The following is a 20,444-nucleotide window of genomic DNA, read 5'->3' on the forward strand; positions in this document are numbered from 1 at the left end:
GAACCGACGCCGCGAAGTTCTCCGGAGCTTCCAAACCAGGTCTGTTATTTATCATTTAAGATTGATTTGTGTAGACAAACTCATGTGTTGGCAGTTGTCATTTATTAATTCATATTATTATTATTATTATTATTGTAATTGTAGCGCGTATACTGCCCGGGCGTCGTATAGTTATAATTAACATTATTTTTGTAAACTGCGCCCAATGAAAGTCCATGTTATATACATTTATATTAGGCCTTCTATATATATATAGCTGGGTAACCTGTTCCCGTTCCCAACACTCCGCAAGTCGTTGCCGCTAACCGCGATTCCAAAGCAGGAGCGGCTTCGGCGCAGACATTTTGGTAGCCGAGCGTGGTTTTCCGACCTCACAGTGGGGGGTTCGGTAGCTGTGTGTTTGGGCTGTTAGTTGTGTTTTGACCTGGTATTTTGGGTTCGAGTACAGTGCTTGGGTTTTCACCGGAGGTTGACAATTTCAGGTGAAGTAGTTGACCGGCTTTCCCCGGTAGTGAATATAATTATTATACCTAAGTTACATTCATTAATTATGTGCAGCGAGCAGTGCCGCAACTACGTAATAAGGGGCTAGTGTGCGTTACTTTTTTTGGGCCACTTCCTAAATTAATTTTACCGTAAGTATTACAATCAATAGTGCCAACGTTTTTAGGTTTTGTGTGTACCTCCATATACATATATATATATATATTTTTTTTTTGGTTCATACGTTTTATTCAATCTGTTTCAAAGGGAACAATAAGAATAAGTGATGGTATAGAATGAGCTAAAATTAATAAATATAAAAAGGCAGACTAAACAGATTTCAGAGGCCTCCCAGTGGAGGTAACTAAGACATGGGTTAACATATATATATAACTAAATACCTATAAATATTGTGTACGTCGTCACTCGTCAACCGTCGTCGTTTTCCGCTATCAGTCTGTTGTTCTTCCGACAATTCGACAAACAACGACTAACAGACGCGATAAAAATAGATCTTACGGAAAAATTTATAGTACTTCAAAAGTAAGAAACGTTGACACTTGAATACTCGATAGGTACCCTTTTTCTAAACCTACCATCCTATTTTAACATCCTTATTATTTAATCTAATATTAGTATACCTACTGCAACTACACTAATGTTTCAACTTAAAAAAAAGGAGTGAGTAATTAAATTGCGCGTTTTAAGACAATTTTAGTGTTTGCTCAAGGCAGGGCCCGGGGCCCCCCAAATGTCTGTAAGCATTGAGGCACGTGTGCGCCGCACACTCAGCACGCCCGGTTTTTGCGGCATTGGCTGCGCGCCGATTGTATAGCCTATATAGGTTTTAGGTATATTATATATAATACGATTTAGTAAACCGTGTCGGATACCGTGTTGCTATCATTTATAGGTACTTATATATAAATTACAGAAATAGGTAATTCCACACTAGGTACCTGGATATCATCGATATATATACATAGTGTAAATAAGTTAGTACGTATACGCGTCGGGCGTTATACGTATTTTTGATACCGTCGATATATCAGATTATTGGTTATAGTTATTCGCGTCAGTCGCAGGGTCGGTATGACGGTATCATTCTCATATAGATTGAAGTAATTGAGGTAATTACGCCGGTTATTATCTGGATATCGTCGATATATCCAGACTCCAGAGTGTAATTTGTTAGTACGTGCAGAATGCGCGGGTCGTTATTATTGATATCGTCGATATATCTATATAATAACTTATTAGTCACCTGGTCCGCCGCCCTGGAATCACGTTCTGTGGGTGGTCCTATGTGTAGCCCCAATAATTAGGTTGAAATGTTAAAATACATAGTGTAGTACAATGTAATATATTGCATGCTATTAGCACATCAATAATTATTACTATTTTGATTGTAAATATTGTAGTATTGTAAAAATGTAATTTTTTCTCAAGAAAAAGTATAATATAGTTGTTAGCAGTGTTTCTGAACTGTGTTCGGTAAAGATCATATAAAGGGTGCCAAGAAACTGAAGTGAAATTTTAAAAAATTTAAGAAAATTATTTTAAAAATGTAAGTAAAGATATTTTAATTACTTTTATTCATATGTCGATTCTAGCACCTTTCATAATATAACAGTCGATTTTAATATTTTATCGATAAAACTGACCCTTGAACTCTGACATGATGTTTTTGGTCGATAACCTACGATTAATTACGACGTAATCGTGAAATGAGGTTCTTAGATTATGTATCGAAAAAAATTAAATAATGCAACAGACTTGATGCCGAACCCGACATGAGAATTCAACCATCATCAAACAATTATAGTCTAGTATTTATACCTTTAATGACGTAAAATGCCATAACATTCGTCTCATTAAAATTTAATTGTAAAAGTCTGGTTCATTTGTAATTTTAAGAACGTTTAGTAAATGTTGAAAACATATTTTTAATTAAATGAAGAGTACCTATTATTATTTTTGTTGCAAATAATCTTAATACAGAATGTATAGCTTTAAATATTAATACAATTGAATTAAATTAAGAGTTCCACGGAATAAATGGTCTTTAAAAAATTTTCCACTGATAAAAAACAAAAGAAAACGCTGGTAGATAGTAGGTTTATATTATTTTTAATTCTGAGTGGAGCGATAAATGTTTTAATTTTATAATTATGTGTATTATGTATGTAGTGTTTTTTGTGTATGTATATGTTACTGGCAAACTATACAATTTTGGAATTTTATGTAATGTCTAGACTATATGTATGAAATGCCCTTTGTACATTGGACCACACAGAATATAATAATGGATGAATGGATGATATGATATTTTAATTATAAAGCATAGTCAAAATAAAGGTTGGGTTACGATTGCGGATGGACCTTTTTCATTATTACGATTGCGTACATTCTACCTAGGTACTCAAACTTAGTGCAAAGTTGCCGTTGTTCAAAATAATGAAAATTTGTCAAATAACTTATTTTAGGAAATGATTGCTTATATTTGATACAATTCCATAAACGTTACTGTAACTATTATTCCCAAGCCAATACTTTTCGATAATCTATTAAAATACTATAAGATAATATTAAATGCCGATTATTATATCGGAATTCCTGGCGTGTCGCACTTTAGCATCGTTATAATATTAGTAAACGACCAACTTGTCATTTGATAAGCCTATATATTTAATATTGTTTTTAGTTGACTATAATAATATTTTTTTTTTTTAAATTGTATTATTATTATTTAAAATTTTGATCAGGGACTGTTTATCGATACCAAAATTTTTAATTTATAATTTATGATGTATCTTTTAATCATATTACATTATTTTCGTACACAATCGTAATGTTTTTAAGGTCTAGGAAGAGAAATCGTACGCAATCGTACAAACGTACGCATTTGTTCTACTAAAAGGGAAAAACGTACGCAATCGTATATCACCGAAAATAAAGTCAAAATTATTATCTAAAGATTATTATTTATCCAAAGCTAATTAGTTTGTTCTTATCGGCTTTCTTAGAATGGGTCAGTCCACATATATTATAAGTTCTATTATAGGTAGTTATAGCGCCTATAGTGCAATACCACAATCGATTAGACATTTTACTTTCGAAAAATTAACTATTTAGTAACCGTGAATTGTTTATTTAGTGCAGTTATTAATTGATTCAATTGCTTACCTACTTATTAACAATATCTATACAGCCCAAATTGTATACTTTTGTAAATTTTTATATATGAGCATTCTCTATGCTTGGTAAAATTTTTAATGTATATAATCGACTCTTTTTGAACTATTTTGATATTTTAAACAAAATAATATTATAGATTTTTTCTTTATATTTTTTTTTCTTGGTAAAATTCGATATAAAATATCTTACTGCGGGGTTTCTCTTAAAGCCGGACGATATATTAACATCGAATTATACGGAAAGGTCCCCCATTGGGTTTACATGTACGTATGGAAAAAATACCCAACAACAATAAATATATATATATATATATATACAATAATATATCATATGGGGGTCTGAGATTAAATCGTCTCGACTGCAGAAAGACTGCTTGGGGGAGTGGTGCTATAATATTATAACATTATAATGCATTACTCGTTTTTGAATTCTACAAACCGGTCGTCATTCGACGATAAGTACAATGAAAATTCTTTAGATACAGCTGTACAGGCTATTGAGGGACTGCGACGGACGCCAAGTCTACAAGTGTAAATGTGCCACCTACCAGCTGGCAGCTTCACACATGGTTACTATTATTTCGAACGACTATTGTCAATGCCCAATACAACGATTTTCTTAAAACTCGACCAACAATATTTACGAAAATGTTAATACGTCGAAATTGGGAATGCAACTACTACTATATTAGAGCTATTATGATTCATACTTAAAAGGTTTCTTGCTCATTACTTCGATACTGCATTATGCATTGTTCTGTTACACTGAAGGACCTGATAAATAAAAACCAAACATTTATACTAGTAAAATGTTTGAAAAAATTATAGTATAATTAAAATTTTTTATTTATGTCTGAAAATTCAAAAGAAGAATATTCCAAAACAAAAAAAAGTTAGAAATCTAGTTAGAAATCCCGAAAAAATATTATTTTCATTCAAGTCAATAGAATACCGAGTGTGCGGCCGAAATAATAAAATATTTAAGCCTTTGTAACCGAATATTCACTACGCATAGATAAGTAGAAACTCATTTTGTGGAAAATCACTGGGACTATTTTTGACGCCTAATACCATGATACAAACTGAAAATTATAAACAATATTTTCGGCTGTAAGTGCGATGGTGAAAATTATCATTAACAAATTATGTGGTCGAAGTGCTAATGTTTAAAATACCTACTTTTGTAGGTATGTTTATTTGTTTGTGCTTTTTTTCTGGGCTTTTTTCCGCCTACCAGGTAATATAAAGTAACAAATGGTAGTGGACAATGACAAACAATGAATTAAATCTAAAAATATAATATTTAATTATATAAATAAATAAAATTATAATCAAATCTTAAAATTTAAAAAAAAATCAAACTGTTAAACCAAGTATAGAGAAAAAAAATGAAAATAAAAATGTAATGTAAATTATAACTAATGACCGTTTTCACCGATGTCAATTATGAACAGTTAGAAAAAAAAATAATAATTTAATTATAGTTTAAGTAATAACCAGGTACTCAATAAGCATTTACGTAATATATGTCGTTGTGAAAATTAATTTTACTTAATTTTACAAAACAATATATGTGCTAATACACCAAGTACTCATTTTGGAGCAAATGATGTATATTTTTGTATCTTTGCCGATTGTGTTAAATAAATAACCCAAACGATCTGGCGGTAATCGGAATAAAAATCTCCTAGAAAAAAAATTCCCGAAAAAAAATCCCGAGACTACAATATGAGTACCACCGCATGGACGCGTTGAACAATTGATATTTTTCAAACTGTATTTATTGTAATTACCACATTATCAATGTTTAATTACAAATATATACTTATATAGGTATATACTTATCATAAAAAAATTAAAAATCAAGTATTATAGAAACATTAAATTGAAAAATAAATCAAAGTTAAAAATGAATATTGAATACAATTTAACTGTCTATTATATTAACATCATTGTTTTTAGACATTAACTATAATATTTGGTTTTGTACTAAGTATAATTGGTAGGTACTCGTCCAATATATACTATCTACCGTAATTTAGTAGGTAAGGTAGGTTAGTAGGTATACCTTTATATTATACCTGTTTAAAGTGTGTTGGTGAGTCGTGTTGTATTACATATTATGTATTATGGGTTTATCAACTGTGTGTCAACACATAATTCAAAATGAAGAGATGTGAGAACATTTTTTAAACATACTCGGTTATTACCAATCGACCAAACATGTACAACAATTAAAAACCCAACAATTTGTGGTGTTGAAAAAAGTTCTAAAAAATAGTCAAAAACGTGATTCGGAAGGTAATATTTTGAAAACAATTTATTATCAATGTACAAAAAAAGGGTGCCAAACATTTTACTCCATACGCAAAAACAATAACCTTTTTACGTACATGGATAAAAGGGAAAGTGTAACAATTAATGTTGAAAAAAAAATGAAAAAAATATATATAAATAAAATATAATATAATATATGTTTATATAAATATTATAATATAAATAAAATATTTTAAATTTGTGCGATATCGTAGAACTTGTTTGGTATTGGGTATTTCAAATAAAGGTAACACAAGCCGAAGTGTTTACGAAAAAATGAAAATCAACTAAGTCGATGGTAGATAAAATATATAACCTCGTATTTAACGCTATGTCGACGTAATGCGCAAGCAGTTCCGGCAGCGTCGTCGATAACGAGAAAAAAAAAAAAAGATAAAATATTCATACACTAAACCATCAAACGTGTGGTAGATAGCATATTGGACGAGTATCATATAATTCTGAATAAAATATTACGTCTTAATGTATTTTGACGATAATGTAAATATAATAATGATCAAAGTTAAAAAATTAAGAAATAAAATGTTTAAAGTTGTGTCGTTTGCATTTTACTATCTACCTGCAATGACAATGATAATATTATTTTATTATGGGTAAACGAATTTTAAAACGTTCGGGTGCGTTTTACTTCTTAAACCGATCACACTCGATATCGGCGTGGAATGTGAAATACCTTTATTGAAACTGATACGCACACAGTTACAGCCAAAAAGGTAGTACTGTCTGAGCAGGTAATTCCATAATACAGACGGTGACTATAACCTTTTATTATAATCTGAAGCTACGTGAAAAATAAAATAATTTCGACGGACTAATAGTGAGTAGTTTACTATACTATAGTATTTTATCGTAACATACACGTATTTGTAATACGCGATCAGGAAATACCAGGATTAGGCAGTAAGTATATATTATATCTACATGTTGTCCATTTAGAACACTGCAGCCATTAAGTCGATGATAACGTAAATTATTACTTTGTATATCATCAGTCAGTATCGTCTAAAATGTCAAGTCACTACTAATGGCATTTGCCCGGAGTAATGACTGTCGGCAATATCTGGAATTTCATTATCTCCGCTAATAGCTAACATAGGTTGGTACCCAATATAATACTATACGCGTGTGGGCATGCGGCATGCGTCCAGACGACCGGCGCCGACAGTGTTTGTGGTGTACGCAGAAGTGACGAATGCGTTCGCCAGCCACACGGATCGAATGATATTACACGAAGGCGTCAAGAGCCAAAACGTTTCAAAATCATCATTGCCGATTAGACGAAACTATTTAAATGTATCCAATGGAAATACAGCCGACGGCCGTAGAGACATACCATGCCAAATTACGCGTATCAGTTCATTACGAAACAATTTAAATCCTTGATAGTAAGATGGGTAAGTAGTAAATATCGGTTTTTGTACATAAGACGCGAACCGCATATTGGGCACCCCTGATATAGAGGAATGTTATTATGGAACAGGGAGCAGAGAGTGTCGGGCTCGGGCCTGCAGGTGTTTGGATTTTGGGATGGTCGACTACGGTCGGCCGAGAAGACCTTGAAACGGCGCCGATTGAATCATGTTCATTACATTGTCTGTTTTCGTAATCTTTGAGGGTGGAATACTGGAATGCGAGGCGGGACTCGTCTACTACGCATTATGCCGACGAAGGTAGATGGGGTGGGTATGGCGGTGCTTGTCCCGTCTACATACCTTTTAGTGCGTTTATCATTTATTTCCAATAAATTACGCTACATGGGGGAACTCGAGCCTTGTGTAAATCGTGCTAACACGAAAAAAAAAAAATACGTGAAATAAGTGAATAAGTGGTACCAGCCCAATGGGTAATAATTTTACAGGTAGGTAGGTATTGAGTCGCCGGTTGTATTTAGTTTAATACTACGCCGCAACCAGAGGGACCAAATCGGTGTACAATAATAATATTGTAATAAAAATATAAAATATAATAGGTAGGTAATACATAATATTTTGTACTCATAAATGTAAGTTGGTTCGTCTTCTATAGACTCGAAAACTGCTAAGCCGTTTTTTATAAAAGTTATATCAATAGATTCCTTGATACTTGGAGAGGATTTGTAGCTTCGGTTTTCAGTCAAAATATAGTATGGGTTACACATGACTTTAGTTTTGGCTAACTAAAATTGAATGATTTTTGCATGCCATTTATTGTACATTAAATTAGGTACTAGCATGATTAGTATAGAAATATGTTGCATACAAGAAACGTAGACAATATTTTCAATGTTCAATCCTTAGCTATAGAAATTGGACATTTTCTCCATTTTAAGGATATATTACTACACTATAAGTATATATATGTAATTAAATATTAATAATTTTGGTAATCACACTAATTAGAGTTAAAAAAAAAATTTGTTCAATAATTTACGTGTGTTTGTGAGTAACATTGTAGTCTGGGGATTCTTTTTCTAGGGTCAGGGATTTTTTTCCAGAGATTTTTATTCCGATTACCATTAATAGGCTATAGGTACTTAAATGTATATGGTTGAGGCTTATATAGAATCAATAAAAAAATGTAGATCGATTCATATAATATATTATGTTACAAACACTTATAATACATTTTTTTTTAAATTTTTATTATAGGAATTATAATAAAAATATATTATTACTTAATAAAATTAATCAATGTATTTTAAACATATATTCATTAAATGTTAAATAAATTGAGCATCTTAAAAATTGTTCAAATTCATTAAAATAGAAATATCGTTCACGTTCAAGTTCAATTTGATAAAAACGTGTGACGTTCGTTAGGTTACTAAATATGAAGGTGAGTTAATGAATGACATTCTTTCCAGACACTGCTATCTTTAAGTTCAATAATTTACTAAATAAAAATTATTGTCAAAAATATACTTAATAGTGTAATTATAGTAATGAAAGTTTGTAATCAAATGTAATCATTTGACGAATGTAATATTTTATACACTTGTAGTTTGCACGCTTGGTTAAATTGGTGGTTAATTAATTATATTATTGTCTATTGGCTTATGGTTTGTAAAGTCCAATGAAAGCATTACACAATGGACATGAATGCTGTCTGTTCTTAAAGCTATTCATGCATAATGGCACACACGAACAAATATAACACCTATAAAAAAATGTAAATTACTTAACACATCTACCAATCATATTTTAGTTATATATTATTAAATATTATTGATTATTAATCATATAAGTTAATATATATAATTAGCAAGCTTATAAACTTAAGTTAATTCCACGAGAAAAACATGTTGATTTTGTACATGTAGATAGTTGTTTTATCGCCGTCATGCGGCCAACAGTCACTTCCAAGTGACAACATATTGGGAATATGACGGATCCTGTTTTTTATTATTGAAATGTATATTATCTTGTAGAATATAGTTTTATCTAATCAATAATAGCTTAAATACTTTTAATTTCCATGATTTTCAAGAGAACGTTACTTACCCATACATACTTAAGACATAGACATTTTTCGTTCACTAGTTTCAAAAGTGTGTTGTTCGTTTTGATATTAGACTAAATCAACCTATATTATCAAACTTTTAGGTAAGGAAATTATCTGTGCTTATGCGTCGGCTATTTTTCGATATTTTCATTTTCAATCGAGATATGAGCATTTTTAATTTTTGACATTTCATACACTTGTATCTTGTTTGAAAATGAAAATATTAAAAATTCGCCGATGCTTAAGTACAGATAATGTTCTTACATAACAGTTTGATTATTAGTCAATTCATTTTAATATAAAAACTAACAGCATACTTTTTAAACTAGTAAACTATGTCGTACTTTAGTAAGATGGAGACAACAAACGTGTGGGTAGCATCATCTTAAGTTTCATAAAATAAGTTATAGTGTAAATAGTTTAAATCACAATCTTCGCAATACAGTTATCCATATATTTTTCCACTTACCCAATAATAATCATCAACAAGCAGCATATATAAGCTGTAGACGATGTTTGTGTGTTCACTATTGTCATCACTTGTTGTTTGCACCTTGGGCATGTCAACATCACTGGTCTCTTACCCAAAGGTGGTACTAAAATATTTGAATAACATGAATAGAATAACATTATGCAATGTTACTCTCATAACATTTCCTTCTTTTACAAATCCCATCTCTTCAGCTATATTCATTCCTCCTCTCTTCTTTACTTGTTAACTTTTTAGTACTTTTACAAATTATTTGAAATAACATTTTTTTCACATTCATCCGTGCTTATCCGACAACCGATTACGTATAGTATATTACATCTAATTACCCAAAGAATGGAATAATAAAATTAGCGAATGACGACACTTCTTTTCTCAATACTCAAGTTAGGAAGTTAACTATTAAGCTCACACCTGTTGTTCTAATAATCGTATTAAAAGTGAATGATACATATGTACTGAACGCCAGTTATATATATATAAAGCAGATTAGACAAGTTTATTAAAACAAAATAAGCGAGCTCTATACTGGGCTTCATAGATTCTCATGAACTTTTTAGATTTTGAGCAAAAAAGAATCTATTGGCTTTACAATAATGTATTATAATGTGTCCTTTTCTTAAATATTGTTTAATAATTTCATAAACCATCATTTTTTTTTACATATTTATAATGAACGAAATACAAATAAATTTGATAAAACTGTATAAACTATGCATATTAATGTTATATATTATCAATATATATAACTGTTTATAAATAATCTTAATAAAACAATTATTGCTTAGAATCTATTACTAGGTAGTTAAATTGTTGATTAAGTTAGATACTTATTTTTATTTTTAATTAGTGATGTATTATTTTATCAAGTTTTATATATTTTAGACTATTAAGTTCACATTGTGGGCTTTTTATAGTGCAAGGTTGAGAGTATGTTTTAAACAACATAAATTTATTGCATCACAACAAATTGGGAAAAAGGAACTATTATTAGGTACCTATATGTCAATTAATTATTATTGATCGCTGATAGCCATAAAATAAAAATGTATAAGTTATTTAAATTTTAAACAGCATAATATATAGAAAACATACAGCATAAAAAAAAAATTTTTAATAATTCACTAGTGAACAAATTTTGACACCCCCAAAATGTTGACTCCAAGGGCAGTTTTCGACATTGCCCCACACTCCCTCTCTAAATAGTAAATGCCCTGGGAAGGAGGACTAAATATTAATAAAGTTGGAAATGAGCTACAAGAGAAATACACATAGTCTACGATAGGCTTAATTAATAATTATATTCATATCTCTATTCTCTATAGATTTTTTTGGATTGCTATCAAATACAGGTATTCTATGAATCGTTTATTTTTAGTTATGTGTTGTCATAGATTATTAGTAGAATAATATAGGTAAAAAGTTCAAGTTTAATCATCTAAACAGATTTTGGATAACTTACTGTTTTCCGGATTTTGTTTTAACGTATGATCTGTCTTCATAATCTGATACGTAGCAAATGTTATTGTTATTGTTAAAAATGGTCTCCAAGTTTAGGTTTTTTCTGAAGTGAATTTCTTAATGTTAATTAGATGCAAATATATGCAATTTCAATCAGAAAAATGAACATTGTACTGTTTTCAAATAAAAAAAAAATGAAGACATGACAATAAATAAAACGTAAACGACAATATTATGCTTAATGAAGTTCTACAAATGTGGTCGTTGCCATGACATATTTGTCGAAGTCGTTGCAGAATTAAAATATCATGTAACAATAATTGGAAAATAATAGCTTACAAGTTACAACAGTGTTAAAAGTGTCTCACATGAACGAAAAACAATTAAAACGACTCTTAAAAAAATGGTTTGGACTCAAATCGAGAATTGACCTGTCAGGCAGGGACGGACTAGGTCCCATTGGGCCTATTATTACGAAAATAAATCTCGGCCTTACACTATTACAATCTTAACTTTTAAAACTTTATTTCTCACTTTTGGTTACTCACCATAATAAAGCATATAAATGTTTTTAAAATTTAAATTTATTTGAGGTACCTATATATTAATTTATTGTTATTTATATTGTATTTTAAATTACAAACCATAGGTAAATTCTAAAGTATTAATGTGATAGAGAGATAGATCATTTCACTTAGGTAAATAACGATTTAATGAATAATTAATTATTGCTTAATAAGTTGGTACCTAACTCATAATAGACATATTTACAACTATTTCTTAGATTATACTTTAAGCTAGAGATTTTAATGATGGTTATTTTGGATCGTTGGCAACAGACATATTATTTTTTAAGTTTTTAATTTTTTAGAACAAAAACATAGTTTTTGGTTTATTTTTTGAGGAACTTTGATATAATAAAATCAAAATTTTATTGAGTAATTTATGAGTTATTAATAGGCCCCAGCTTAAAATGTCCTAAAAACAATCCAGATATTCTCTAAAAAATATCAAAAGATTAGTTTTGACCGCAATAATGTCTTTAAAAAATGACCAAAAAATTCTTTTAATAATTCTCAAACAAACTAAAATACGAACTTATAAAAAAATTTGATTACGATTTAAAGGCAACTGATCAATTAGTTGTTACTGGCTTACGTCCCGGACGCATATTAACATCCGTTAGATAAACTGTATATATATAAATAAGTTACCGAAATCATAAAATAAATATAGTACGATTAATAAATAATAAATGGCCTACACAAAATGTTTGAAATATCAATAACGTAAGCTTAATTTAAATATGTATAGATAAAATTAATACATATTATGCACTAAAATTCAATAAAATCTTATCAAATTTATATAAAAAAAAAATGTCAGAAAAGCCACAAAATCGATTAAAATGCGAAATAAAAGTTTATGATTTCAGTTCTCTTTAGATGAAATAAATTTTGAACTTAAAAAGCATTACCTGAAACTTCCTTAGTGCACAATCGTCAACAATAATAATATTATACAGGGTGGATTATATTTTTCCAGTCCGTGACTATATGACACCGGCCCGCTGGGCGGTTGTACAGTAGCACGGTGGCGGTAGCCGTATCACCCGTAATTGCGGTTATGATTTACGATTAGTGAGTACACACGCTAGTTCACTAAGTACTCACTTTATTACAATGAACTAAATAGAATTATACGTCTGGCCCGTAAGGTTGTGTGAACGAGGACTACAATTTCTTCTATATTATTTGTTATTAATTAATTATTTATTACTTATTAAATATTACTTATGCATGAATGAGTCTTTGCATTTTTGCGTGTCAGTGGCTCGGATTACCGTTCGTGCAAAATCGATGTGAGTAGGTATGTATGTCAATAATCTATATGTCACATAATAATTTTATAACTTATAATGTACTAATAATATCAATATGTCACTAGTGAAACTAGTATAGGTTAGCCGCTGGGCTTAGCCTCCCCCCCCCCCAAAAAAAAATGTTCAATTGTTTCCTAAAATATTATATTAACCTCTTAAAATTCAACTGTAATCTTAATTTTTTTTTGGAAATTTAATTTTTGTTTAAAGTTTAAGATTATTTTATATAGCCTATGATAAATATAACTGAATGTCTGTAATTTTTTTATTTGATTTTAAGAAAACGATTTATTTCGGCACATCGATACGATTTTTATACATAATTGTACAGTATAATATGCAGTCTGCACTGAGTACTAAACTTTAATGTTCTAACAGTATTATTGTGTATAAGGATCATGTTCTAGTTTAAAGTTTAGAACATAGAAAAATTACACTCATGGGTGACCTGTATTCTACAGACTATTGCCCGCGACTAGGACTAGGGCTTGTTGTAGCAAGCCGTGCATTGACTATTACGTGGTACGTCAAAAGTATTATCATTAAGTTTAAGCATTCTGCTAACTACGTGTCTTTGAATTTGCTATTTGTCGCATAAGTGTGCTGTCAAACCTTGTTTATATACATGGGGGTGTGGTCGGTGTGGAGGTAATATCGTCATGGGTTACTTTTCACGTAATATCAGGGGGGCTACAATGCAATCACTCGAGACATGTAGCAAAGTCCACAACGACGGACACAAGTATCGGAAATACGAATATAATATATTTCTGTATTTACCTATCAACTATCGGCTGAAGGATGTTCAATGACTGAACAACATCTGCGACATCCCGTTATTTTAATAATAATGACAATCGCTTATCGCAGTCACGATTTAAGATGAAATACATTTTAATATACCCATGTTGACATATTCCATAACCTTATGCAGTTAGGTATACAGTGAAAACTCTCTAAAGCGGACCCTGAATAAAACGGAAAACTATCCAATACAGAATTTTTCTATGGTCCCGGCAAGTTCCTATAGTTTTATATAGACACTGAACCTCAATAAAACGAAACCGTCTTAACGCGGAAACGGAACGTTTTTGTAAGTCTCATGCAAGTAAAAACCCTTGTAATACTCATTTACCTAGGTTCATGTGTCGCAAATTGAAACTTTAAAAAGTGGTTGCAAATCACCAAAGTTAATTTTTAGAAGTGGTGCAAATTACATACGGCCGCCACCATTAGAGAATTTATGTTGTTTCGTAGAACGTCAGTGTGTCTGTGCAAGCGTTATGGAACTCATAATAACCGATAGTCATAACTACCTATAAAATGTACGTATGCAATTGTACGGGTTTGAAGTCATAAAATCGCATATGCTACTAAGACCAGTGTCATTATAAACGTTTTCTATTGCAAATAAATTAATATATTGTAAATACGATTTTAATTCTTTAAAAACCGCCGGAATTTAAATAATTTACCTACCGTTCAATTACAAAGTGTAATCCAAGTATGCTATATGTAATAGACCGTATATATTCTATACTTGATACTTATCGCATGACCCATATGAATTATTTCCAATTATCACTAGGTATATTAAACCACCATCCGATTATTTCATTTATTTCCAAAAATAACAAGATATTTACAATCATTTTAGAGTATTATAGATACTTTCGTCTAATATTATATGTAGGGAGAGCAATAGGAAGGCACCAAGCCCCTTCAACAATTTCCTAAAAAATTTTTTAAGGTTTTACAATATTATTATTTATTATTTAGTAGGTCACCAGCTCCTCCCAAATTTCAAACGCTATTTGAGTCTATGTCTTATACCAATCGCAGTATCGCACCGCATGCCATTAGACGTTAGTACTAGACTACTAGGTACGTGATTATTATTCGCTCTCATTTTTGTTAAGTCCGTCACTCATTTTCAAAATATAAATTTTTTTTAATCACGCCACTACACAACGGGCCATTACACAAAAAAACGGCTGAAACGATTTCTGGACCTAATGCCAGGGTGGGTTAGTACACCAATGATAATTTATAAGTTGAGGTATTGTTTTTGGAAGTCAAACTTATGATTTCAATATTAAATTTTTGAAAAATATATAAATGTGTGTGAATTAATATATATTTATGAAACTTACATAGGTTTACAAATAATTAATGCATATGTAAACAAAAATAATACAAACAACAAATAATAATTAAACGAGAATAGGAGAGATATTATAACTGAAAATAAATAAAACTTTATTTTTTTAAATAACTCTGTTAAGACGTTAAGAAACGTAGTCGGCCGTGTGCAATACTACACGGCAGGTATACAGTTAATTGACTGGGTAGGGGCGACAAACGGGTGTTGCCCGGCTGTGGCCCGACGAAAACTGGTCGCCGCCGACTACATATCTTAATTCGAACAGAGTATAATAACTAATAAGTAACAATTTAAGTAAATACGAAATCGAGTGACTAATGAGTACAATGAGCGCAAATTATGTAAGTAATACATAAGGTGAATACAATAATTAATAAATACTATTACATTATAATTACAAATTGTACATAATAATGATCTAGCAGTTAACGTAATAATATAATTAGGCAAACACACGATAATAACCAGCGAAAGCCATAATTATTAACAATATTTACATAACTAATACCTAATTAAATTAATTATATAATAATAAAAAAACATTTATGGTCTTGTGGATATTAATAGGCAACTACCACAAGGGAAAAACGTAGGATAAACTTGTAACAACGACTCACAACGGCTATAAGAATTTAAGAAAAAAATAACATACAACATTTAAAAAAGCTGTTACTGTGCATGAATCCATTATATTATGTATGATAAATGATATTTTTGTAACCATTTATACATTAATATTATTATTTACAGTTAAAAAAAAAGTTATGATGAGCGTGGTTTATTGTCTTTTGTTTAAAATATTATTACCTACAGAAATGATAGTAATAATAAGCTAATAACCGTCCCAGCTTGAAGTTTAGGAACAAGTGATAAAGTGAAAATAATTACGTACCAAAATTATCAATTTTTTGTTTGGTAATCATTTTACCATCATTGCCATAGCGTAACTTTCATCCTAGTCTTCATCTTTTGAGTTGCTATGACTATTTTGTGGACTGTGGGCGTCTACTTCTAAATCGTCCTGTTGTTGTAGGTCGTCCTCCTGAGACGAACAATTTGATTCATTTCTGGAAACGTACCTATGTAACAGGCTCAGCTTTTCTGCCTGTACAAATTTAAGATATTTTGTACAAACATATATAAATTAAAAATTATTAAAAATATTTCTAATTGTATTTTATTTTGTTTGGTTAGATATTTATGCAACAATCCTCACGGCACCAAATTATCGAAAAATATAATTTATAAGATCTAATATGACTTATAGTCGAAATTACGGGTCAGGCCATGGCCTAATTTAATACTGACTGGACAACATAGTGACTCAATATAATTTAAATACAATTTAAAAATAATTCAATAATTAAAAAAACCATATTTATCATATGACCTGTCCTAATAAAAGTGTCAAGTTTCGCTTATGGGTACACTAAAGTATATAATATATGCTGTACACACGTACCGTTTCATAAAATATTTGCTCGTAATCTTCTAAAGTGTTTGGAGACGTTGTGTCTTGAGACTTTATCATGTCTAATTCATCGCTGTCATCGATAGTGCTCGTTGTGGTGTCAGAATCGTTATTGTCGTCGCCGTTGGTTGTCTGCTGATGCTGATCAAACAGAGAAAATTTAAATTAATTAATTTTAAATATTAATACATCATAAAATATTTAAACCTAAACGAACTGTATGCTATACACAAACATTGTAATAAGTACTTACTGCTACTACGATGGAACGCTGTTGATCCTCCCCGGCTAGCTGACATTGAAGTCTCTCCACTTCAGTTGGGACAGTTCCATTTTGCAAAGTGAGATCTGGACTTGTTATCACTACCAGGGAATCATCCTTATTCCTCACCATCTTGATCACGGTCTCACATTTAGAAGGCAAATGTATTTTCGTTATGGTCTCGATTTCCATTCTCAGCGATTGATTTATCTCTTGCAATTCTCGAACCACCCTCTCGTGCTCTGTACAAAGAAGTTCCTTTTCTTCAATTAAACCTTTGATCGCAATCTCGTGCTCTTTGCGCGTTTTTTCTTTAAGCTCACGCATACTTCGCAACGCGGCTTCTTGTCGTACGCCCTGATTGTAATTTAAATTACGCAAATGGAAAACTGAGGAATCGTGACTTCTTTGAATAGTATTGATCAAAGTCTGGTTATTTACATGGATATCATGAATCCTCGAACTATAGTATATATGTAAATTCTTAACCTCCTCCTCGTGATCCTTTTTAAGCTTTTCAATCACCTGTAGACTGTCATTTTCACATTCCACACGCACTTCGTCAACCATGACATCAAAGTCAATGTCTGTCCAAACATTAGTGTACTTTGCGAGGATATCATCAAACTCCTTACGTAGGCTACTGATCGCCGTGTCGTGCTTTTCACAAAGTTGCTCATTTTTGAAATCACAGTTCACATTTTTTTCCGAACATTCCAAAAACTTTAAGTCCCTGACGGAATCGAGGAGAGCCTTTAAGTCCTCGATGTGTGGTCTGTTTATTGTGTCCTCGACGACATCACTCTCATCGATCTCGTGAGCGAAGCTCGTAATCTGAGTCGTCAGTGTCTGCGGCACATTATCAAGCTCCACTCTCAAATGCTGGTTCATTTCTTGATCTTCCATAGCTTTGTCTTCCACAGCTTGTGACGATTTCAGCAAAACGTCGTTCTCAGCACATATCTGTTTATTCGTTACATCGACTTCAGTTTTATTATTTTCAAGGCTATGCCCCGGTGGTTGATTATAGATAATGGATTCAGCCTTTACCGATTTAGTAGACGCAGAGGCAATGTCGTTGGTGGCAGGTGTAGCGGTTTGTCGCTGAGATAGCTTATCGAGACGCCTTCTTTCTAATTGTTGGCGTTTTTCTTCTTTCTTTAGGATTTGTTGTTTCTCTAATTCCTGTTGCTTTTCTCTCCTTTTCTGTTTTTCCTGTCTTTGAATCATTTCTTTATTCAGTTGAATTTCTTGTCTTTGTCGTCGAAGCTCTCCCTTTAATAATTGTTGTTCCAGCTCTTGTGACATTTTTTTATTTTTTATTTTTTTATTATTCTGGTTTTTCTTCTCAGCACAAATACTGCTAGTCTATAATAAGCCAAAAATTAAGAATAAATATATTTAAGATATTTAAATGTCAACGTTTTCATTCATTATCAAAATATATTTTTTATATTTATATTGCTATTGTTGTGAACGATACAATTTCATTCATAGACCTAAATCATGCTACACTAATGCTTCTTAAATATTAAGTATCAATTGTAAATTATAGAAGATGAGTATAAAATTAAAATCTATATAATCTATATATATATAATAATATGTATAAAATTCATAAATAAATTAAACCTATAAGAGAGAGCTAGTTTATACTATTCTATCATTTCTATCGTATTTATTTTTTTTAGAGAATTAACATTTAATATAATTATACTTATAGGTTATAATGAATATAATTTTTATTTGTGGTAGAATTTAAATGTATTAGTAGAAACGAGATTATGTTGTGGTAGCATTAAGAGAAATTTTCGCTCTGGAGAAACAATGAAATTATTAATAAATGATATCATAGTTAAACAATATATTTTTGAGGGGCTAAATGCATAGATTTTTAGCTAATGTATTTGATTCAGTATCAATTATTCCTAATTTAAAACTTATCACACGGAGAAAACGTTTATTGTTTTTGCTATCTCCGTTATATTGGTTATATTTTTAATAAGACCTCCATATTATTCAGCAGTATTCAACTATAATGAACGTATTGTAGTTATTAAGGAACAATATAAGGTTATTAAACAAGTGGGGTGGTTAAATTCGAGACAGTTACGTTTAAAGAAACATAAAATTCTTATTGTTTTTTTTTCTAAATAAGAGAAATATTAACATATTATGTTACCTCCGGGTCATGTTCTGTTATCAAAGCTCCAAATATCGCCTCGTGATCCTCATTTAGCTCGTTCTGGCTGTTCCCAATCGAATCTCGGACTTCCGTAAGATCTTTTGATGTTATGTCTGTCGCTTCAACGACAGGGAGCTCATGAGTCACTTGCGTAACCTGAATCGGGGTCTTAAGCAGTTCGTCGATCTTCTTTCTACGACGACGCCTCTCAACTTTTTGGAATTCCGCTCCCTGCTCTTTACCTTGCTCAGCTCGCAACAAGTCGTTCTGAATGTTATCAACACACACCTGTTTTTCTGACACGTCGACAGCAGCAATATTATCTCGGCGGCTCTGGCTCGATGGTTGACTATCGGTAGCAGCTGCTGCCATTGCCAATTCAGTTGGCGCAACGGCAATGTCGTTGGTGGCAGGTGATGGATTGTCATTCATTTTTTGTTCATTTTCTTGAAGTAGCTTTCTTTCTAGTTGTCGATTTTCTTCTTTTATTTTCTGTTGCTGCTTCTCTAGCTCCCGTTGTTCTCTACGTATCTGCTTCACCTGCTTATGTATTATTTCATTATTTAAATGAATCTCCTGTCTTTGTCGACGAATCTCCAATTGCAATGCTTGTTGCATCTGTTGTTGATTTCTCTTTTCCACCAGACTTTGATTCTTTAAGTTTTTATTTTTTGGTTGGTTTTGCATCTTAAGATTAATTTTTTTTTCTTTCTTCTCCTGTTGAAATACAAGGGACGCAATAATATAAGTAGATGATAATAGGTTGACAAAAAAAATAAAATATTAATAATATGAAGTCATATTAAAATGATAAATCTAATACACAGGTGTTTTATAAATTATTTAAATTAATTATAAAATATAACTTGCAATTTTCAAACTTCTTGGTGGATAAAAATAAAATAAAATTAAGATTTTTTTAGAGGATAGCCATAACATTTATACATTATTTTTATCTGATAAATTTTATCGTTTGGTTTGTAAATACAAAATACAATGACTCAGCTAGTTAGTAATGTCTGTTTAAATACA

At 31.0% G+C, this 20,444-nt stretch overlaps 2 protein-coding genes across 2 annotated transcripts; both read right to left on the bottom strand.

Moving 5' to 3' along the window:
• Positions 1–9,049: 9,049 nt before the first annotated feature.
• On the bottom strand, positions 9,050–11,908 carry LOC111033519 (lipopolysaccharide-induced tumor necrosis factor-alpha factor homolog). Its single transcript, XM_022314295.1, has 4 exons — positions 11,880–11,908; positions 11,450–11,532; positions 9,967–10,093; positions 9,050–9,152 (listed from the first exon to the last, which is right to left on the bottom strand). Exons 1-4 carry the CDS (start codon positions 11,906–11,908, stop codon positions 9,050–9,052), a joined length of 342 nt encoding a protein of 113 aa, XP_022169987.1.
• Positions 11,909–16,271: 4,363 nt separating this feature from the next.
• LOC111033524 (trichohyalin-like) lies at positions 16,272–20,155 on the bottom strand. Its single transcript, XM_022314301.1, has 4 exons — positions 19,410–20,155; positions 17,219–18,595; positions 16,957–17,106; positions 16,272–16,599 (listed from the first exon to the last, which is right to left on the bottom strand). Exons 1-4 carry the CDS (start codon positions 20,097–20,099, stop codon positions 16,450–16,452), a joined length of 2,367 nt encoding a protein of 788 aa, XP_022169993.1. The 5' UTR covers positions 20,100–20,155; the 3' UTR covers positions 16,272–16,449.
• Between the last annotated feature and the right edge of the window lie 289 nt (positions 20,156–20,444).

The sequence above is a fragment of the Myzus persicae genome, unplaced genomic scaffold (genome assembly GCF_001856785.1).
Source record: "Myzus persicae strain clone G006 unplaced genomic scaffold, MPER_G0061.0, whole genome shotgun sequence".
In the NCBI taxonomy this organism is placed as follows: Eukaryota; Metazoa; Arthropoda; class Insecta; order Hemiptera; family Aphididae; genus Myzus; species Myzus persicae.

Coding starts and splice junctions, on each gene's coding strand:
- LOC111033519 (XM_022314295.1), bottom strand. CDS start 11,908: ATGGGACCTAGTCCGTCCCTGCCTGACAG. Junction 11,533..11,879: donor AGTCCGTCCCTGCCTGACAG/GTCAATTCTCGA, acceptor CTAAACTTGGAG/ACCATTTTTAACAATAACAA. Junction 9,153..9,966: donor TTGTTGATGATTATTATTGG/GTAAGTGGAAAA, acceptor ATTTTTTTATAG/GTGTTATATTTGTTCGTGTG.
- LOC111033524 (XM_022314301.1), bottom strand. CDS start 20,099: ATGCAAAACCAACCAAAAAATAAAAACTTAAAGAATCAAAGTCTGGTG. Junction 18,596..19,409: donor TAACAGAACATGACCCGGAG/GTAACATAATAT, acceptor GGCTTATTATAG/ACTAGCAGTATTTGTGCTGA. Junction 17,107..17,218: donor AGCGTTCCATCGTAGTAGCA/GTAAGTACTTAT, acceptor CTGTTTGATCAG/CATCAGCAGACAACCAACGG.